Source organism: Sturnus vulgaris, chromosome 11 (assembly GCF_052056855.1).
Source record: "Sturnus vulgaris isolate bStuVul1 chromosome 11, bStuVul1.hap1, whole genome shotgun sequence".
NCBI lineage: Eukaryota > Metazoa > Chordata > Aves > Passeriformes > Sturnidae > Sturnus > Sturnus vulgaris.
The window spans coordinates 404,762-425,421 of NC_142253.1; the positions used below are offsets into that span (position 1 = coordinate 404,762).

Here is a 20,660-nt window from a genome sequence, read left to right on the forward strand (position 1 = left end):
GTCAGGGGCACTCGAGGAGCAGTGGCATGGCGATGGTCAGTGAACTCAGGGCACACAGCTTCACAAGTGTATTTTATTTTCTATATCACCCAGACAACAGCTGTCCTTTCACACAGCACTATAAATACTACTCACATCAACCACTCTGTCAAAATAGAAAAGAAAGCACAGAGCAGTTCATGGCTAGAGCAGTGTCATGATGGCATCATCCTCTAGTTGGCTGTTAGAACCTTAGTCTCTTAAGGCATTTTCTCTTGCACAAAGCAGAATCTGAGCACAGCAACCACTATGGGCTGTGTGCTTGCATCCCTGGCTCTTGCCTGCCACCTCTGACCCCTGTGACTGACACTGACCACTGGTGCTCCTGCAGATGCCTGCTGCTGCTGTGTGACCAGGACCAGTAGACCCTTGTGGCTGGTGACACCAACGCTGAGGTGCTCCAAGGGGAAAGAGAAGCCATGTTAGTGCAAAGCAAAGCTTTAAGCAGGGTTTGTCACTGAAACAATCAATAATCATCCCTCGGGGAAGACGGTTGAGGTATTTTGCAGTCAAAACCATAAATATGAAAGCTAAGCAACAAAGCTTTGTATTTCCCAAATGCCAGACTGAAGCCCCAGGAGGAGGGTGGGGGTGTCAGGTAACCCCCCTGCCCTGTGCAGCCTCTGCAGCCTGGCAGGTGCAAGCCTCCTTTCCCAAAGGCCTGTGGGATGAACCCATTCATAAAGACATGGCTTCCAGTTTTTAGCCATGTCTTTTAGTGAAAACACTATAAATACATTCTTGGGCAACTTTAGGTAGAAAGTGCATGTGCAGTGATTAAAAAACCTTTGTACTGCAGTAAGGAGTATTTGAAGAAGTCGTTTCCATTGTTCATGGAACCACAACTGTGATTGCTTTGTGCACCCCCTTAAAACTTCCTTAAAAATGGGAATATTCATCTTCCAGCCCCTCCCCTACATGAGGCTGTATTCCCCTGATCTCAGGTCTCATTCCAAATCACTGAGGTGTCTGATACAAGTGCAGCTGAATCAAACCAGTCCTGTCCAGCTGTCACATTTCACACACCATCCCCAGTTTCTCCTGTGGCTGCCCAGGAACTTGGGTTTGGCTGTGGCAGGAGAGCAGTTCAATGGTATTTGTTCCTCCCCACCCAGCTGGTGTCTGGCTGGGGCATCCCAAAGGCAGGAGGGTGGTGGGGAAAAACATCTTAGCTCATGTCCATTGACTCCAAGGTGGGGAGGGAGGCAGAATCTTTCTGAATGCTCTCAAAAAGTGATGCCATTTCAGGACTGGATCTGATCTGGGATGAAAACTCAGCCATTGCTGGGCTTTTCTCTGCCTCGGGGATGGTCAGGAGAGCAGCCACTGCCCGCATGGCCGAGCGCTTCAGCTCATCCTGCTTCTCAAACTCCTGTTTCACCGAACCAGCTTTCACCTGCAAATCCAAAGTTTTCAGTGGGCATTTAGAACAGCCCGTACAGGCACAGAACCAACAGAGCAGCAAAGAGCAGCAGAGGATTTCCAGCTGGGGAAGTGAGGGAAGTGGCTGGCTCAGCAGCACTGAGGGAGAAGGCCAGGAGCAGAGGCGGCTCCGGGCAGGAGCTGCTCTTACCTTGGTGGAGCAGGTGGCCCGGAGGGGCTCGATGAGGCGCTCGAGCCGCTGCAGCACCGCGCCGGGGCACAGCACCGAGAGCCGCGCCAGCACGATGAACGTCAGCATCTGCCACGAGGGGAGGGAATGCTCTTGGTTCTCTGCACCACCAGCTCTGCTCACAGCCTGGGCTGTACCTGCACCGTGCTCAGCTCTCTGCACTTGTGCAAAGGGCTCTGCCAAGAGCTGGAAATGCTCCCCAGGCAGCCAGGGGGCTGGAGCTGCAGTGGCCCAGGTGTGCACAGTGCTGCAGGTGTCTGCCAAGGGCTGGCAGCCCTGGGGGCACTGCACCCCCTGGCCTGGGGCTGTGGGGAAACACAGCCCAACTACAGGCCAAGCCCCACAGAGAAAATTACATCAGTCAGGGCACAGCACCTACCCGAATATCATAGTGATCTTTCAGCCCATCCTCCACGTGGTTCAGGTAGTCATAGATGTCCAGCCGGTCCAGGCAGCTTTCCAGCAGGGTGTACATGCACTCAAAAGCTGCTTTCCTCACATCAAGGCCATCGTCCACTGTGTGCTTGAATGGCCCCATCTCTACCTGAACCGAGACAAACAGCACAGCTGTCCCCAAAGAGCAGAGAGAGCAACAGCTCCACCTGGGCTCCACAGGCTGCTGTGGGTCACGGTGGCACCAGGCAAGCCCAGTTACCTCACGGATGAGCTCCCTGCGCACTTTGGTTTCATTGTACAGGCTGGGGAGGACTGAGGTCAGTAAATCCCGGATTAAAGAAGGCTTGTTGTGAGCAGCAGAATTAAACAGGGCTAAAGCTACACGGCGAACGTTCAGGTCTGGATCTTGCAGAGTTTGTAGGAAGTCACCTGTGGGATAAGAACACATTGGTCAGTCCTGCAGCCAACAGACTGTAATATTTTTGCAGTATTTTGAAAGTTTATTGGGGTGTATTTCAAGGAGGCTGGTTATAAGAGCATTTATGGTAAAATAACTAGTGGCACAGTCTGTCAGAGCCATTTGAGATGCTTTCTCTCCCTCCATTTGGTACAGGAAAGAAACATGACTGTCCTGCATTCCAGCATAAAAACAAACAGCTACCTCACCCTAAAGTCAAATCAGAAGCTTTGTTATTCAAGGAAGTTGTGGGGCATTTTTCTCGTTTAGATCCCATCTGATGAAACTTCTGTGAAACAGAAGGGCCAGTTTTATACAGCAGATCCATGTGTGGGCTCCCTGGACTCAAACACTCATGTACATTGTACTTTTGAAGATCCTTTTGTGGGGTATTGGAATTCTAAGATTAAATGCGGAAAGAACTTAAGCACTTTAAAAAACAATGAAACATGCCAAGAGCGAGGCATCAGCGCATTTAGGAACACAACACAGTGTTGCTGTTTAATCCCAAAAGCTGAGAAACACTGCTAAAAACTGGACTAGATGAGATTCACACAGGAGTGGAAAATCCCTGAGCTGCTAGCAACACCCAAGCCCTCATGTCCCCAGCTCATGCCCCTTCCAAAGCAGCCTACCTATGCAGCCTTTCAGGAGAGCATCAATGGGCTGAGGCTGGTCTGTGATCGTGAACTTGATGGCAGTAACCACGGTGCTCCGGGCATGAGGGGAGCCTGCAACAGAGAGGGGAAGATAAACTGTGAAAAATCAAGAGAGAAAAATCACTGCTATAACTCTCTAGTACATATTCTGCCCTTGGTCCTGTTACACGTGTGTTACAAAAGGGAGTAGAGGATTCTTCTTATCAACTCTGTGTTTGAATCTGCTCCTGTACAATCTCCTTGTGTAGTCCCTGTTCCCAGCACCCTCCTGCTCTTGTGCAGACCAGGGCTCCTGTGATCCCCCTTGCAGAGAGATCCATCTTGTCACCTGCTCTCCTCTCAACTGGCTTTGCTCCCTGTTGTACCCACAAGCAGTTTACAAAAGGAATTTCCATCAGAAGGCAGCATTTCCCTGCTCTGGCCATTGCCCTAGCCATTACCTGCTGACAGCTGTTTCCTCAGCCGGGGCAGCAGCTCAGCAGGGTTCACCAAGGTCAGCTTGCCCAGGCATTCTGCCACCACGTTGCGTGTCCCCTCCTCTGTGCACTCACAGTGCTTGAAGAGCAGAGCCCAGATATCCTCCACGTAGGGCGTGAGGCTGTCAGCTGGGGAGGAGCTGATGACTTCTTTCAGGGAGTGCAGCAGCAGGTACTGTCTCTTGGGCTGGCTGCTGATCTCCTTGAGCAGGAAGGGCAGGTACTCCTGCAGGTTGCCAGCGCTGACATTCCCCAGCGCGTAGGAGGCGGCGGATTTCACCTCCTCGCTGGGGGAGGAGAACGCCTCCAGGAGCACGGGCCTGAGCTCCCGCTGAGCACTGAGGTTCGTGCTGCGGCCCACCTCTGCCAGGAACAGGAAAGCCAGCACTTGGACAGCAGGGCTGGCCTTGGCGCTTTTCACATCCTGGACAAACTGGTTCACTGTGGCAGGGGCTTCCTTCGGGCAGGCTGAGCACAGGGCTGCCACGCACTTAGCGACGGAGTGGTACGCCTGCTTGTGCAAGGTCAGCGAGGCCCCGGCCGAACCCGAGCAGTAAATGGGTGCTGTCAGCTGCTTCACCAGCTCTGGGTAACCCATGGCAGCTGTCTTTGTCAGGACCAGGGCCTGGAAAAAGTCGATGATGGCGTTCAGGGCCCCTCCTTGAAGCAAAGGTGAGTGGACAAGCTGAAAGATTTCAGCAAGGACGGAGCCGCTGATCTTGGAGACACAGGATGGGTAAATCTTGGCCAAAGTCGTGAGGAACGTGATGGTCACCTGGGACACATGCATGTCATTCTCAGTAATTAAGACAGGGAGCTCTGTCAGCACAGCCTCAATCATGGCAGGCTTGAGACTGTCGCTGTAGTTCTTCACCAGGATGTCCAGAGCATTCAGGGTGCTCAGTTTCAAGGCACGTTGATTCTTTCTCAAGAACGAAGCTAGAATGGGGAGACCTTCCCCTAGGATGGGTCTCAAATCTATCTGAAGTGGAGAATTAGCAATTAAGGTTAATGCTTTGACTGCTGTCAGTCTGGTGATTTCATTTTTGAGCCTCTCCAGAAATATCTTCAAGGTTGGCTGGAGGTCAGTGCTTAAATGGTCTCCCAAATTGTAAATGATTTGTCCCATGCAGGAGATGGCACGTTCCTTCACCTCCTGGTCGATGTCAGCTGCCTTCAGCCGCTTCAGAGTAGCAGAGAAAAGGTCCTTCACGTAGGGCTTGGCATCAAAGCTGTAAGGTTTGTCCAAAGGCCTGATAACTTTCACAAGCTGCTGAGTTACCAGCAGAGCTTCCGACGTGATCTTATAAAAGGGGTCTCCAATACAGGTCACAACAGAAGGCAGCAGGGCTTTGACATGAGGGTGAAATGCCTCTGGCTGGTGGTTGCACAGAAGGACGTGGAGGAAGGAGAGCGTGTCGATCCGCATGTTGGAGGAGCTGGATTTATCCGCCAAGGAGAAAACAATACCTGTGCAGAAAACAATACCATGATGTCATGTTTTTCCCAAAGGACGTTCATGGATCCAGCCAGGGACAATCACAGGAGACTTTTCTCATATTCACAATACAATCACACCAAAAACAAAGGCAGGACCTGAGCCTTCCAGCAGTGGGATGCTTCATAGGCCTGCAGGCCAGAAAAGCTCAGAGAAAAATGTGGTGCTGCAAATTAAAGTATCAGTCAATATAAAGATTTTTTTAAATGACACTGCATTTTGCAAAAGGAAATGGCGTTTGTATTCTGATCTCAGTGTAGTAATAGCACAACTCTAGCTGCTTTCAGAGGAGGCTGGAATAGGCCCTCCCAAAAGCATCTTGTCAGGGGACTGTGGAAATGAACTTGACGTTTTTATCCTGGCTTTCAGTGCAGAGGCCAGAATTAATCTTGGAGCTGTTCAGCATATCAGCACAGAGCAGAACTTCATGTGTTTGTCCTAATGCTGAGCAGAGTAACTCACAGGAACAAAACTGGAACGCACAGGCAAGGAGCACATGCGTTCAGAATGGATTTTGCTGCTTCACTCCAGACCACAGACAAGCTTACCAGGGATAAGTGCAGGTATATGATCTGCCAGGCAGCCAGGAAGAACACTGGCCAATTCTGTCAGAAGGCTGAAACAACCCTGTCTTGATTTGATGCTCTTTTCTTTGAGCTGCTTGTGCAAGGCCTTGATGATGTTGGGAACCTGCAGTTTGGAGAAGCAAATGAGAAGGGGACACCTGAGTCATCCCAGCTGCTCTCACTGGTACATTTCTACCACAGTTTATTCGATGAGTTTCCTGAGCAACAGCTGCAGTAAGGCACCAGCCAGACACCACCCAGAAGCCAGCCTGCTTCAGCCTGCACACACACCAGGGCTGGTGGAAGGGCAGTGCTGGCTGTACCCCACACTCCTGTGCTGTGCCAGCACCTTCTCCAGGGAATGGCAGGGGACAGACACTAAACAGCCAGCCCTCTGGATCTGGGGCCCTCTAGATGCCTGCCCCAGGGCTCCTTCAGCTAGCCACATTCTCAAGGTGCCTACTTCTCATTGCTTTGTGATTTAACACAGCCCCACCTGCTCACACACCTGGTTCTGAAGCATTTTCAGGGGAATGTCATCCTTGCCAGAGGCATCTGAAGAGTGCAGCCAGCTCTGGGTAGGCAGTGTTTGCTTCAGCAAGGAGATGTAAGCATTGAAGATGTCAGCTTTGACATTCTCCTCCCTCTCTTTGAACCTGCTTATCAAGGCTGGGGAGAGAGTTCTGTAGAAGTCCTGCAGGAGGTCAGGCCTGCTGCTGACCACGGCCTCCAGGCACTTGGCCGCAGCCCTGCGCACCTTCCAGCTGATGTCGTCGTCGTCGCTGTACTCGTCGTTGCTTTCTAGAAACAACACAAGGGGAAACAAGGCAGCATTGTGAGAAAAGTGCAGCTGAAGGATCACTTGATCCTCAGAGCTGCCCTCTCCAGGAGGAGACAGCAGGAAGGGGAGAAATGTTAACCCCATGTTCTGCCATCCTCACAAGCAGGCACCTTGCTCTTCATCCTCCCCATTTTCAGTTTCCATCATCTCTTCCTCTTCCTCCTCGTTATCATAATTGTAGTTTGGGTCAAAGGTAATGTACTTCAAACAGAGTCCCATCACACTCGAGATGTGAGGGTCCATTTCCTTTGGGCACCTATCACAAATGAAAATTGTGAGAGTTAATCAGAGATTAAGCTGTTTTAAATATCTAAATAATATTATTAATCTCAAAAGGATCACGAAGTGTCTTAACAGACCGTGTGAACATTTTGATAATATGAGTTAAACCAAAGATGCTCCTTCCTGCTGTGCATGAAGCAAGGCCACATTCCCCTATGGGGAGGATGCAATAATTTTTACAAGGACAAATAAATAAATCAATTGCCTTCATCCTGTTGGGAGGACTGAGTTAACACCAGAAGATTTGGTGAGAAGGAGGGAATAGTTTTGCTCAAAGTGACCTTGCAGCTGGGACTGCGAAAGATGTCAGTGTGGGAAAACTCCATTTATTATACCTAATGTTGTTCATCCTCTGCATGTTTTCAGAAGTACAATTCCTGTGGAGAGATAATACACTCTCACAGATGTGCATGAAGCCCTTTGTTAGAGTGAGGCAGGCAGCAAACCCCCTTGCCCTTCTCTCAGCTGGGATAAGCCAAACAGAGCCTGTGTCCCTGTGTCTGTCACCCAGCGTTATTAGCAAGGTAATGAAATAAACCTACTGTTGGCATTTCAGCTGTGGTTTGATGTGGCCCTTGGTTATCTCTATGTGTCAATTCACACATACACACCCTGGTTGAATCCTCCCTTCCTGGGAGAACACCTCAGCAGCTCTGCAGGGCTCCTTTCCCAAGCAGTGAATGTCTGACCAACCAACAGGAGAGCTGCAGCTCAGCAGCTCTTCTGCCCAACTCCCCTTGCCTGCCTCCAGCTCCCTCCATGCACCAGGAGCAAGGCAGTTTCCTCTGGCTAAGGAACACTCCAAGGACAAGGAAAATTCCCACTCCTGCAAAACCAATACAGAAGGACAGCCTCCCATGCTGAGGTAAAGCAGCTCATGATTCCAGTCCAACCCTGCATGTGCAGAAGAGATTTCATATATGAACTGCCTTTCCAACAGGAATACTTGCAGGAAGGCCCTCCTTCAAGGATGCTGAACGTATGGATATTTGCACCAGGAGGACAGGGATGCACTGGATGGTGCAGAGGCATTCCTCAAGGGCACACACCTTCTCACAAAGGACTCAAAGGCCTGGAAACAGTACTCCCGCAGCTCATCATCATCCACGTTACAGTACTGAACAATCAGAGGAATTATCTTCTCCAGGTGCTCCCCTGGGAAAGAAAAAGCAAGCAGCAGTGAAAAACCATTCCAGCCTTCACTCACCTGGGCAGCTGACAGCTCAGCCACCTGCCCCTTCCTTCCTGTGCCTGGCAGAGCATTCCTGCCCCAGACCTCACGGGCAAGGAGCCAGCAGCCCACCAAAACGAGCTGGGCTGGTTTTCAGCAGCTGATCCCTGCTCCCTATTTGCAGCTCCTTGTTGGCATTTCAGTCACAGGAAGAGCTGTGATTAGAGATCTCTTAGGACCTAATCTCAACTCTGGCAGGTCTTTTAAGACAAGTAATACAATATGTTGCCATCCCCTCTGTCATTTAAAAGGGGGTGAATCCACTGACCTAGTTCATACAGGTGTTAATTCAAACCAGGGAAGTGCTGCAATCTTAGTCACTAGAGAAGGGCAGCCAGAGAGATACTCTGGTGCCTCCTTTCCAAGTGGAGATCAGAGAACCAGACCAGAACCATACAGGGTGGCACAAGCCACTAATACATTAAGAAGAGTGAGCACTCTTCTTTTACCAAGAAACGCTGCTCCAAAATGCATGTACATTTCCCAGCATCATTTCAAGCTGCTCATCCTACCTATGCGGTGCCCAGCCTGCCTGCTGATGCCAGCCACACACTGGATGTACGTCCTGGTGGTAGAAGTAGACTCATTCCTCTTCAGCTCTGCCAGCAGATGCTCTGTGAGCTCTGAGAAGATGTTTCCACTGCAGGTCAAGACCAAGTGCCCCAAGGCAATGATGGCTCGTTTACGTACTGCCAGCCTGGGGCTCCTCAGCTGGGGCAGCAGGCAGCTCAGGATGGAGGAATGGAATGAGTAGAGCGTTCCTCCCAGCCTGCAGTGAACAGAACAAGGCACAAGGTGAAAGTCAAAGGCTCAGAAAAAAGTCCTCTTGGCAGCAACAAATCTAAAAATCCTTCAGCTATGGAGACTTTATGCATGTTGTGAGGAGGGGGAGGAGAAGGGTGGCTTTGCCATTTTGGTCTGAACATTGACTTTCTCTGTAAAACACAGGGAGAGCTTATTTGTCTCCATCATGGAGGAGTTTTTGACTGCGTCCTTCTGGATGACCCAAGGGTGTGCTAATAATTTCCTGCATGCAGATGACATACGACACTGTCTGACTTATGCAACAAGAGAAAGAGGCAGCCAGGAAATAAAAAAAAAGCTTGTGTGATAGGCTCATAGGGCTAAAAAAAAACCCTCCCTGCTTTGCCCTCACCCTTCCTTAGTTTGTGTGAGCTAAGCTTCTGTGAGATCCATCACCAGAGGCACTGCCATTCTCAAGCACAGAAAGGCTTGGCATGTTATCTCACCCCTGCTGGGGACCTGCTCTACTCAGATATTCCCTAGGAGCAGTCAACCAAATCCTGTGGTTTTAAGTCCCAGTAATAGGATTAGGGAAATAAAGAAATCAAAAGCAGTCTCATCCCTGCAGCCCCCTTCTATGCACAGCTGCCAGAAGGAAATCCTCTGGTACCTGCTCAGCATATCTGACAGGATGTCAAGAGCTTCCAACTGCACGGACACATCCTCCTGCTTGCCAATGGCTCCTGTCAGCTGGGCTGTGATCTTTTTGCACACATTTGCTGTCATGGTGGAACCTGCAAGAGAGATATTTTTCCCTGCTGTCAGTTAACAAGGAGTCTTTTTTGCTGGTAGGAACCATTCACTCCCTCATACACTGAAAAAAGAAATCATCACTGGGAGATCTAATCAGGACAGATTAAGACGGCTGCAGAGGAAAATCCTATGGCTGGGAGCCTCAGGTATCCCCTAAAAAGCTGATGCATTTTTGGGATACATAGTTTCAAAATACAGCTCAAGTTTTCATTTCTTTCCATCCCTCATCCCATTGGTACCTCAGCTCTACTGTCCCTCCTCCTGATTTCCTAGATTGTCCTCTGGTAGGTGAGTAAAGAACAGAAACCCTTAGGCTCTGGACTCGACATTTTCCCCCGCTTGCCTCAGTGACAAATGGGGACAGGGTACCTGTGGCAGCTGGTGGCAGCTCAGAAATGACTGTTTTGAGGCCGATGCTGGAGATATCTCTCAGCTGCTCCTTGTCTGACAGCATGTTGGAACAGAGCGTATCCACGATGGTCTCCACCTGGTACTCCTTCACTTTGCCAACCAGTGGGCCCAGGCTGCAGGAGGAGAAGCCAGTCAGGATGAAGGGCCTAATCCAACTGTGCATTCCCTCAAACCATCCCACTGCTCCTTCTTAAAGATCCTGGCCACCTATCTGGGAATGACTGATATTCTGCTCTAAGCACCTCCTTAGCACGCAAAGGAAATATTCCTGGTTCCATTTTGAGGCCTCCTCATTATCACACTCTGGATGGATGAGAGATTGCAATGAGTATGGACTTACTGCAGATACAACCAGAGATAAATAGCCAGACAAGCTGAGAAGTTGGTCCTCTGCAAAGTGCCCAGCTCTTTTGCTTTAAAACCCAGAATAAACCAACCTAGAGCAGGCAGAGACAGGAACAGGGCCAAGGAAAGTCAGGACAGTGGGATCAAAAAGACAGGGCCAAAGATAGCAGGGAAAGAACAGGGATACAAGCAGCACGTGGTTGAAAAGAAAGGAATATGAATAGGAACCACAGCAGGAAAAAACAGAGGAACCCAAAGTTGTCTTCAAATGGCCCACCCTTCTGGAGCCCTGGGATGAACTGGGCCATTCAATGGCATCTCTAGATTGAACACGCCCACTTAGCCCTGCTGGGGAAAGAGATGGGAAAGAACATGTCAGCAGCAGGATCCCTTTATCAGAGAATTCACTAACAGAGGAACCTGCTGCTTTTGTTCATTTGGATTAAAAAAATCCGGGAATGGTCAAAGGCAAAGCAACAGCACAGGCTTCACTCAGAGTCAAGACAGGGAAAAATCCAAGTGCATTACAAAGTTCAGTGAAAACTCCCTTGAAGAGAAGGATTTGGACCTGAAATTAAAGCCCATAAGGTCTGCACACGTTTAGTACCATTGCTATCAAAGACAGATCCATGGAGAAATTCAGCACTGGATTTCAAAGCCTGAGAGAGGACAAGAGCTTGACGACCAAAATTTTAAATTGTGCTTCTCCCTGAAGAAATAAAATCTTAGGGATCTGCCTTCCATGTGGTAAGGTTTATAACAGCAACACTGAAGTACTTTTAAAATCATCTCTTGCTGCTACAAAGGTGTCTGTGTGCTCATCCCCTGTGAGTGTCTACAGAGAGAGAAAGTGCAGTGCCTGCAAGAGAGGGCAAAGTCCCTTGCAGAGAAGGTTTGAGGGAGGTGTCAAGGGCCAGGCTCTGTTCTCACACACTCTCTGCAGTCTGTGATGGCTTTATTAGTGCCAGGGAACATGGCTACTACTGTCTGGGCTCTTACCATTTAACAGCAAGGTTCTGTACTTCCCCATTTTTGTCCTCCAGCAATTTCAAAAGCATTTTCACAACTTTTTTCTCACTGTCTTCATCTAGTTTTATTGAATCTTTCTGCAGTTCCATCATCAGGTCGTTGGTGGCCATAAACCTGAAAGGACACAGGGAAAAAGTGGATTGGCTGATGTGCAGACACAGATGCATCACCTTTGCATCACCTGGGACAGAACTTGGCAACCGGTGCTTGTATGAAAACTCTACCAAAGAGAGACTTACAACACTGCCCTAAGAAAAAGGAAAATTACTACTGTCTTACAAGCAGATAACTACCCAACAGGGGTCAGGTAAACAAAAACTCTAAAAGTGGCACTCAGCATTTGTTCTCAGTGACTACATGAAGTGACTACTATGCCAGAAAAAATCACTATGTGTTTTTTCATTAATTTGTCACCTGGCCTAGGAAAAGCAGTCTGGGGTCTAAGAATGCACCTAGCTCTGTTCTTTCTGGATAACTTAGCACTGAGAGTATGACCTCACACATGGACAAGCCCTATCACTTTCAAAAACAAAAAAAAGAAAAGTCATGACTCCATGCAAACTAAACCTCAGAAGTGCACTAGGCTATATTTAGATTGTTGTGAGCAAAATCAGTACTGAAAATCTCGAGTATTTATCACTCCAGATTAGAAAGAAAAACAAAGACCCAAGTGACAGTCAGTTTTTTAACAGGTACAACATGGATATTGAAAAATCCTGGAAACCATCCATTTTCCCAGGAGCAGGAAGTGCGAAAGGAGCTGGTATAGGAGGCTGAGGTTCTAAGAAATCTCAGTGTGGCTATCGTGTGTTAGCTGCTTTCCAATGTTAGCCCTGCACAGCGTGGATGTCTAACAGGAACCACCAAGTCCTGCTCTCTTGTTACAAAATGACAGCTCCTTTTTAAATTAGCCTCTGATGTCACTCATTCAGCACACTGGAGCTCTCACGTACAGGTCATGGTTTGAGGCTTCAATCTGCAAGCCCATTCCTGAGCAGCAATGTGGAACGAGGGACTGCTGTGGTGTTCCACAGCCAGCCTGAAATCCAGAGTGAGCAAACAGCAGTAATGTGCCCTAAGATGTCAACGTGCAATCTATTTCTGATTCTGCAAGAGCTCCTCAGCTGCACTCTGCATTCAGTGTGTGTGTGGAACCAGCATGACCAATTATGGCCACAGGCTGAACAGAGCCTTCCACGGCAGCACAGCCAGCTTTGGACTCGCTGCTGCTGCCATCCTGCCCAGGGCCTTGGGATCTCACTAACACATCCATCTGCGAGGGCAACAAGAGAAACTTGGTCCTGTAACAGATCCCGTTTGGCCATGTGCTGGGAGGAAGTGGCCCTGCAGTGCCTCTGTGACATGACGTGTGCTGGGCACATCTCCTTTGGAGTGTTAATTGTAAATTCTTTGAACAAACTGACTGTGCAACTGCTCCATCACTGACTTCTTTATAAAGTACCTATTTTAACATCTGAGAACATCAGCAGCTGCTACAAAAACCAACCTGCTTTTAGGCTATTACTAGCCCCTCTCTTAGACCTCAAAATACCAAGTCTGGCCCAAACATTACCTTCCAGGTTGGTACTGAGAGAACAGTATGCTCAGGAGCGAAATCTTTCATGCATGTCAGTTTTATTTACTTTTTATAGAGTGCCTTACACATCGAGTCATTCGCCTAACTCTAAGAAGATGTCAGTTTCTCTGCTGATATAAACAAAGAAATAAAAGCATCTCAGTCCTGTTAGGGAGGCAAATTCTCCTATCTCACAGAAAGTTCTCCAAGCAGCCTGAGCAGAGCCAGTAGGTGCAGAATCCGTCACCCAGGGACACGGGGGTCTGCTCACCCCTTTTAATGCGCTGACTATCTCACAGATTACCAAAACAAATTAGAAGCATTTCTGCTTGTTCTTCTGATGTTCTAAATCACAAAACAAACAAAAACGTGAAGTCCAGCTGCCCAGAATTATTCCCCCTTCCATTTTCATCAGGCATCACTCTAGGTAAGGGAGGGGAGTACCGTCCCGTCCCCCTCAGCTCGGACACAGCCGGCTCGAAGCGCTGTAAATAAAAGCGATGCCAATCTCGCCTGCAGACCCGCTCCTCTCGGGCAGCCCCGTCCTCCCAGGCCCCGAGCCGCCGCTCGCGGGTCGCTGCCGCCCGCGGGGCCCGTCCCGAGCCGCGCTGCCACACCTGAAGTCCTTGTCGCTGGAGGTCATTTTCTCCAGCAGGCTGGAGATGTGGTAGGAGACGCTGGCCATGGCGGCGGGCTCTGCGGGGCCCGGGGTCGCGGCCCGCTCCGTTCCGTGCCGGGCGACCCCAAGGCGGCGGGAGGAGCCGGGCCGGACGGCTCTGGTGGCCGATAAAGGGTTCTGTCCGGGCCCAGGCCGTGCCTCCGGCCGCTCGGCGGGCTCGGCCCGAGTGCCCGGGGCAGGACAGGTCAGTGCCCGCTCCCGCTCCCGCCCCTCGCCCTCTCGCTGCCCAGCGGAGGCAGCGGCCGCCCCCGGAACCCGGCACGAGCGGAACGTCGTCGCAGGCGGGCGGGGCGCGGCGGGGCCGGTTGTGCGCGGGACCGGCGTGCCACGTCTGAGCGCGCGGGCAGAGGCCGGGCCGGGAGCACCGCGGGGCCGCCGCCGCCATGGTGAGGCGGGGAACAGCGGGACGGGCCCGCCACCGGCGCCGGGGGCCGGGGCAGGAGGGAGCGGGGCCGGAGGACCGGCGGCGGCCCGGTGCGGGGCCCGAGCGCAGCCGGATGCGGCCTCTGTGGCGGCCCGGGGCACCGTGCGCCGTATAGGGTGCACCGGGCGCGGCACACGGGGCACCGGGCACGGCACACGGGGCACCGGGCACAGTACAGGGTGCACCGGGCCCAGCTGCTGCCCCCGGCTGGGCGGGCGGGATGGACTGGGGCTCTAGGGGCCGCGGCCGCGCGTTGGTGCGCTGAGCTCGCTCTGTTCCTTCTCCCCGCAGGTCTCGGTCATTAACACCGTGGACACGTCCCACGAGGACATGATCGTAAGTGCCGGGGAGCTGCTCCGCCCGGTCCGGCGGCTGCTCCAACACAGCTGCTCTGGGGCTCTCTGTGAGCAGAGAGCGGCATGTATGTGTCCGTGTAACAGTACATTCGTAGGGTGTTGGATGCAGAATGCTGTCTGAAACCCTGATCTTGCCATTTTATACTGTGTGGAGAGGAAAACTTGGCTCGGAGGAAAGGGGAAATGATTTAAAGTCTTAACTTTCACGTGCGGGCTAGTTTCTGCCCGTTTCTGTGAAATGATAGAGATATGTTTATATTTGCTGGTACAGAACTCCGGCTGATTAAAAATGGCTTTCCTCTATGTGGATGTTTCTGGGAGTCGATGTATTAGTGTGGGTAGGAAGAAAGGTGTCAAAGTAATTTGTTGAAGGAAGAAGCCCAGCTAGGTGAGCCTAGTTCTTCAGGAAGAATTTCTTCACAGAAAAGGTTATCAAGCATTGGAAAGGGCTGCCCAGGGAGGTGGTGTAATCACCATCCCTGAAGGTGTTCAGGAAATGACTGGATGTGGTACTCCGTGCTCTGGTCTAGTGACAAGTTATAATCGGTCAAAGGTTGTAGTCAGTGACCTTGGAGGTCTTTTCCAGACTTAAAGATTCTGTGGTTTGGTGGGGGTGAAGTTTCAAACATAATTAAGAGCAATATTTGTATGCCCACTTTTAAGAAATAAAAGAAAATACATCACTGCTTTGTAGTCAGCAGCCTGAATTCCCTGTCATGAAAATGCTGTTGGTTGCTGCTCAGAATTCCCTGGACTCCTTCTGTGTAACGTTTGTATAGCGATTGAAGAAGCAGCTGGGGAAGCAAATTGCTTGTGTGGCATGTGTGGATTGTTTAAAAGCGTTCTCATGACCCTGCCGTGCAGGGCCAGGGGTGGCTGTGCTGCCGTGGGGTCGGTCAGCAGCTGGGGGTGCCGTGCTGAGCCCAGCTCTCCCTGCTCTCCTTGCAGCACGATGCTCAGATGGATTACTACGGCACACGCCTGGCCACCTGCTCCTCAGACCGATCCGTGAAGATCTTCGATGTCCGCAACGGCGGGCAGATCCTCATTGCAGACCTGAGGGGGTGAGATGTCACAACAGGAGAGGTTCATCAGGGCAAAATCTTGATGCTTTGTCCTTTTGCCCTTAGGCAGCACAGAGTGCAGGTTGAATTCCAGGGTGAACTCCTCCAACACTGTGCTGAACGATTTCTCTGAGCTGGGGCGGGGACAGAGCCCCAGTGGGAAACACAGTGGGGCTTAGTCATTCATTTAGTACCTTGCACCTGTGATTTGCAGGAAGTAAAATGTACTGATAGAAGTTGGAATTGTTTTCTGTAACAGTGAGAGCCGTGGCAGGGCACTAACATTGCCATCTTAACACTACCCATTCCTCATGTCAGAGCTCTAATCCCTCCCAGAACAGCAATTCACAACAGTGATCTGTGAGGCAGCTGCAGCTGGAAGGGGTTTTCTCAGCTTTTCCAAATGATGTTGTTTCTTGCAGGCACGAAGGTCCTGTGTGGCAGGTTGCCTGGGCTCATCCTATGTATGGGAATATCTTGGCTTCCTGTTCCTATGACAGGAAGGTTATTATCTGGAAGGAAGAAAATGGCACTTGGGAAAAGACCTACGAGTACACGGGACATGATTCTTCAGGTATGGAGCTGGGAAGGGAGACTGGGGACATGAGGGGATGTGGGTAAGACTGAAATAAATCTGTTAGTGTTAAGGAAGAAAGCCTTTGTCCAAAAGGAAAGGATAAAAACTGAAGAGAGAGTAAATCTGTTCAGCAGTAATAGGACATTTCCCTAAGGTAGTATTGCTGGATAACCCACTACTGATTTGTCCCATGTGTCCATAGGTGGTGTTATACAAATAAGTCAGCTTTCAAATAAAGATGGCAGGAAACTGAATTCTTGAGGAAAATACTATCTGTTTCCAGTAAGAAAAACTGCATTTATCATGCTGTATTTTATTTAAAATGGAAATTGTTGTGTTCAGATTATTTACTCTCCCAATGCAGATCTGTTACTCAGTAAACAATGCTATTTGGCTGGCTTTTGCTGGAATTTGACTTGTTCTCAGCTTTCAAGCCACTTGCTTTTGGTGACTGTGTCCCTGATAGCAGCCAGTGAATTAGTCAGTTTTAGGTAGTCCCTGTGCTGTAATCTGGTCTGTCTCGCCCTTCCCAGTGAATTCTGTCTGCTGGGCACCACACGACTATGGACTGATCCTGGCCTGTGGGAGCTCTGACGGGGCCATTTCCTTGTTGAGCTACACGGGTGATGGGCAGTGGGAAGTCAAAAAGATCAGCAATGCACACACGGTGAGTCTGGTCCTTTGGAGCAGCCCAGAGTTCCCAGAGCTACAGATAAACACCGAGGTGATGCCTTAGAGACTTGACTAGATAAAGACTGAAATGCAATGAAATGATGTGAAACATCCAGAACCAACGATGGTTTAAGTTCATCCAGAGTAGTCAGGTTGTACTTCTTAGTCACTAAAATGAAGTGGAAATGCAGTGAAGTTCACTAAACAGCACTGGCAATGCCTATTTATTGGGCATTATTGTTAAACACAGTGCTGAAAGTTGCTTGCTAAGAAATGGCCTTGGTCCTGAGAATATCTGCACTATCTGGAAAAACTGGGATTCCTGTTTTTCCCAAAATTGTGGAGATTTTTGTTTAGGCAGAACATAATAAGCTAATGGCAGTGGCTCCCAGTAGAAGGAAATTTGGACCAAAGGTTCCTTCTACTCCTGTATTCCTAAATCTCAGCAACTCTGCATGCCTTTTGTCTTTGCAGTTTCTGTCTCTGTCTCCCCTATTTACACATCCAAGATGAACTATGTTGTGTGCAAATGCCCTTAGCTACCTCAGGCTTTCTGAGTAAGTGCCTTAGTGAGGCTAGACCACATCTGAATTTCTTATTCATCCAGTATTGTGCAAGACTTCAGTTTTTCTGAGATGAAAATCAAATAGATTCCCCACTCTTAGCAGAGAATATGCTACATGTTCTTCACTCCCTCACCAGCCTTTATCTATTTGTTTAGTTAATTAAATAAGCAACTTCTAACAGAGATGTTTTTCATTTACTAGATTGGATGTAATGCAGTTAGCTGGGCTCCTGCTGTTGTACCAGGGAGCCTTATAGAGCAACCCTCTGGTCAAAAGCCAAACTACATCAAAAGATTTGCATCTGGTGGCTGTGACAACCTGGTCAAGATCTGGAAGTAAGTGCCTTGTTGCCAGATAAAACCTGGCACTTTAGGCTTTGAGTGTCCCTGTTGGTATCTCAGGTAATATTTTCAGCATCCCTATTGTATCATCTTTGAATTGCTGTTTTAGAGAAGTGTTTTAAAAATGGAAACTTAGTGATGCACAGTATCTCCTATGATTCTTGCAGTTTGTGCCAGCTTTGTGTGATCCTGTCTCCAAGGGTGGCTTTCTAATGGTCTTTGGTTACCTCTTTGGTAACAGCAGATTTCTGTCAGTAACTGAAGGTCAGAACCTCTTTGCTTGTGCTGCTCTCTGTGCCCTGGAAGGGAGTTTGTCAGTTCAAGCCACAGGGATTTTTGGAGAAGTGGGGAACGCTTGTGCTTTGTATTGTATTGATGAACAAGGAGTCTGAATGCTACAATCCAAAGCCTTCCTGAGCGGGAGATGAGGTGATGAAGGATGCTGCCGCTGCCTTTCTGACCATGTGGCTGTGTTTCAGGGAAGAAGAGGGTCAGTGGAAAGAAGAGCAGAAGCTGGAGGCTCACAGTGACTGGGTACGAGATGTGGCCTGGGCTCCATCCATAGGTTTGCCAACCAGCACCATTGCTAGCTGCTCACAGGTGAGGTTTGTGTGGAGTGACAGAGGCACTTGGTGTGCTCACTTCATGACTTCCTTCCCCTTTCTCTAGTGAAGGGATTGTAGGGATAGAGCTGCTGTAACAGGTCTTCTTGGCAATGCTTTGTTCTATCTGGGTCTCTGTATAAGAGCCTTTGATTCCTGTTCCTCCCAAGCTCAGAAGACCAATAGAAGCATTTCTGGACAAATGTTTATGTGTGTGGGTGCCTGTGTACCAAAGACTGGCTTCTGTTTTGAAAATCATGAGCAGAATGGCCTCACTAGAAGGAAGACCTTCCAAATAATGTCATATTATAGTGTTTTGGGATCAAATTTATTGAACTTCCTTCTAAAAATACTGTTTTCTAATAACTGGCATACTTAATCAGCTCTGATGTTCTCAGCCTTCATATTGACTGTTGTGTTCTTGCTGCTAATCTGTTAATGACTTTTTTTTAAAATCAAGAAGACTACCTAGTGAGCTCCTGCCATGTAACTGGAAAACAAAATCTCATTCTGGGGAAGTATTTTAGCTGATGCATATGTATTTTGGGGGCTCTTCTCTGGTATTCCCAAGTCATTATTCGTTGGTAGTTTTTCTTATCAGAGCTGTACTCCTGCCTTGCCTTACTGCATAGCAAGGAGACAGCCCCCTTGCTGTGCTGAGCACAAATCCCTGCAGACACATCAAGGGGTGGTGTGTGAGCTGTGATTTGGAAGTGTAGCTCCAAGGGCAGAACAGGGTTATGTTTCCTGTGCCCAGCCAGCTTGGTCTCTGTGCTGTTACAGGATGGCCGAGTGTTTATCTGGACGTGTGATGATGCCTCTGGAAACTCCTGGTCCCCAAAGCTGCTGCACAAGTTCAATGATGTTGTCTGGCACGTGAGCTGGTCCATCACTGCCAATATCCTTGCAGTGTCTGGAGGAGACAACAAAGTGAGTACTGCTGCCTTGGCTTTTACCCTGTGCACTGTTTCCAGAGGAGCTGAGATGAGGCTGTTGTCACATGTTTAACACAAGGCTGTCGTGAAGTCTCCTTTGCTGCCACGGGGACATTTTTTATTCTGATTAATCAACAGAGCAGGAAGACCCTGACCTTTGGAAAACTACTTGCATTACATTCTGAATCCTTTCTGCAGGGTGGAAATGCAGGCTGAACTTGATTTTGTGGGGTACTGAGAATTCATATACTCTACTCATTTGACTGCAGGCTATCACCATACCCATGCTGTGGTAGCTGCAAGAAAACGGGAAACAGGGTGTGTTTAAAGCTGAAAGGTGTGTCTGCTCTGTTTTTGAGGTGACACTGTGGAAGGAGTCGGTGGACGGACTGTGGGCGTGTATCAGCGACGTGAACAAGGGCCAAGGAGGGGTGTCTGCTGTGACAGAAGGGCAGCAGAACGAGCAGTGATGCACTGTGGAACACTCCAGCTGCAGCAAGTGATCACTGTCCCTGATTTGCTATGTGTCTTTAGCTGGATGAGAACTGATTTTATCTAAACTGGACATGAACATGGGAAACAATTATCCAATTTTATGAGCACTCTATTACTGGGAGGCTACAATATGTTGATAATCAGCCTTAATTGACATTCCCTTAAATGTAAACAGTATAGCCAAGTACTGTGCCTGATACTACTCCTTGATACTGTAGGAATTATTCCCTGCTTTTCTGGTTTAGTGGTCAAGTTTGATTGGATGTGCTGTGGTCAGAGTTCACGCACTTGAACAGAACAGGGGGAAACTCTCAAAACAATGAGGTGTGAACTCCTTCATGCAAGGGGGAAAATACTCTGTGCCCTCAAAGACCAAACTTTGTTTCAAGTGAGGGAAAGAGCTGGTGGCGTTCTTGGGTTAGCTGATGGTGTGCTAGCTAGCTCTGCTGGTAACAGTGATGTTGTACTTGTGTCGTTCTGAAAATAATGTGCTTGGCCAGGTGAAAGTCTTTTTGCTTTCTTGAAGATGAAAAGGAGTAGTGGAATGCATATGTCTTCTGCTTTACAATAATCTCAAACTGGGTTATTTAACCAACATCAATACATAAAACCGTGGTTTGAAGATTTATTTTTTTTAGTCACACTTCTTTACTGTACCTCAGTTGTTTGGATTTTTTTTTGTTGAGATACCAACAGAATAAAATCCTATTGGTTAAAACCTGTGTGCTGTATTAAATAATCTTTTCATGGCAGTCTGCAGTCTGTCTTCAGCCAGGCCACAGTGACATCTTCCCATTCATGTAATTAGCTTTGCAAGAGCTTGGTGGTTTTGGTGGGGTTTTTTTGATGTAATGGTACATCACGAGACAAGGCTTTACGAACCGATTGCTCTTCCTTTGGTCTTGGCAGTTCCCAGGGAGAACGTAAACAGTGCCATCTTCCCTTTCCTGCTCTTACAACAGCTTTACTTGTCA

The 20,660-nt window shown here is 49.0% G+C and overlaps 2 protein-coding genes across 2 annotated transcripts; one reads left to right on the forward strand and one right to left on the reverse strand.

The window, feature by feature from the left end:
• Positions 1 to 59: 59 nt before the first annotated feature.
• LOC106851797 (cullin-associated NEDD8-dissociated protein 1-like) lies at positions 60 to 13,857 on the reverse strand. Its single transcript, XM_014874009.2, has 15 exons — positions 13,593 to 13,857; positions 11,370 to 11,513; positions 9,984 to 10,138; positions 9,472 to 9,595; positions 8,570 to 8,826; positions 7,876 to 7,981; positions 6,655 to 6,800; positions 6,212 to 6,504; positions 5,686 to 5,827; positions 3,604 to 5,109; positions 3,140 to 3,235; positions 2,307 to 2,476; positions 2,031 to 2,195; positions 1,613 to 1,720; positions 60 to 1,435 (listed from the first exon to the last, which is right to left on the reverse strand). Exons 1-15 carry the CDS (start codon positions 13,658 to 13,660, stop codon positions 1,208 to 1,210), a joined length of 3,708 nt encoding a protein of 1,235 aa, XP_014729495.1. The 5' UTR covers positions 13,661 to 13,857; the 3' UTR covers positions 60 to 1,207.
• A 76-nt stretch (positions 13,858 to 13,933) lies between these two features.
• On the forward strand, positions 13,934 to 20,404 carry SEC13 (SEC13 homolog, nuclear pore and COPII component). Its single transcript, XM_014874034.2, has 9 exons — positions 13,934 to 14,040; positions 14,370 to 14,414; positions 15,383 to 15,498; positions 15,921 to 16,072; positions 16,609 to 16,742; positions 17,515 to 17,648; positions 18,134 to 18,254; positions 19,040 to 19,186; positions 19,551 to 20,404. Exons 1-9 carry the CDS (start codon positions 14,038 to 14,040, stop codon positions 19,659 to 19,661), a joined length of 963 nt encoding a protein of 320 aa, XP_014729520.1. The 5' UTR covers positions 13,934 to 14,037; the 3' UTR covers positions 19,662 to 20,404.
• Positions 20,405 to 20,660: the final 256 nt, after the last annotated feature.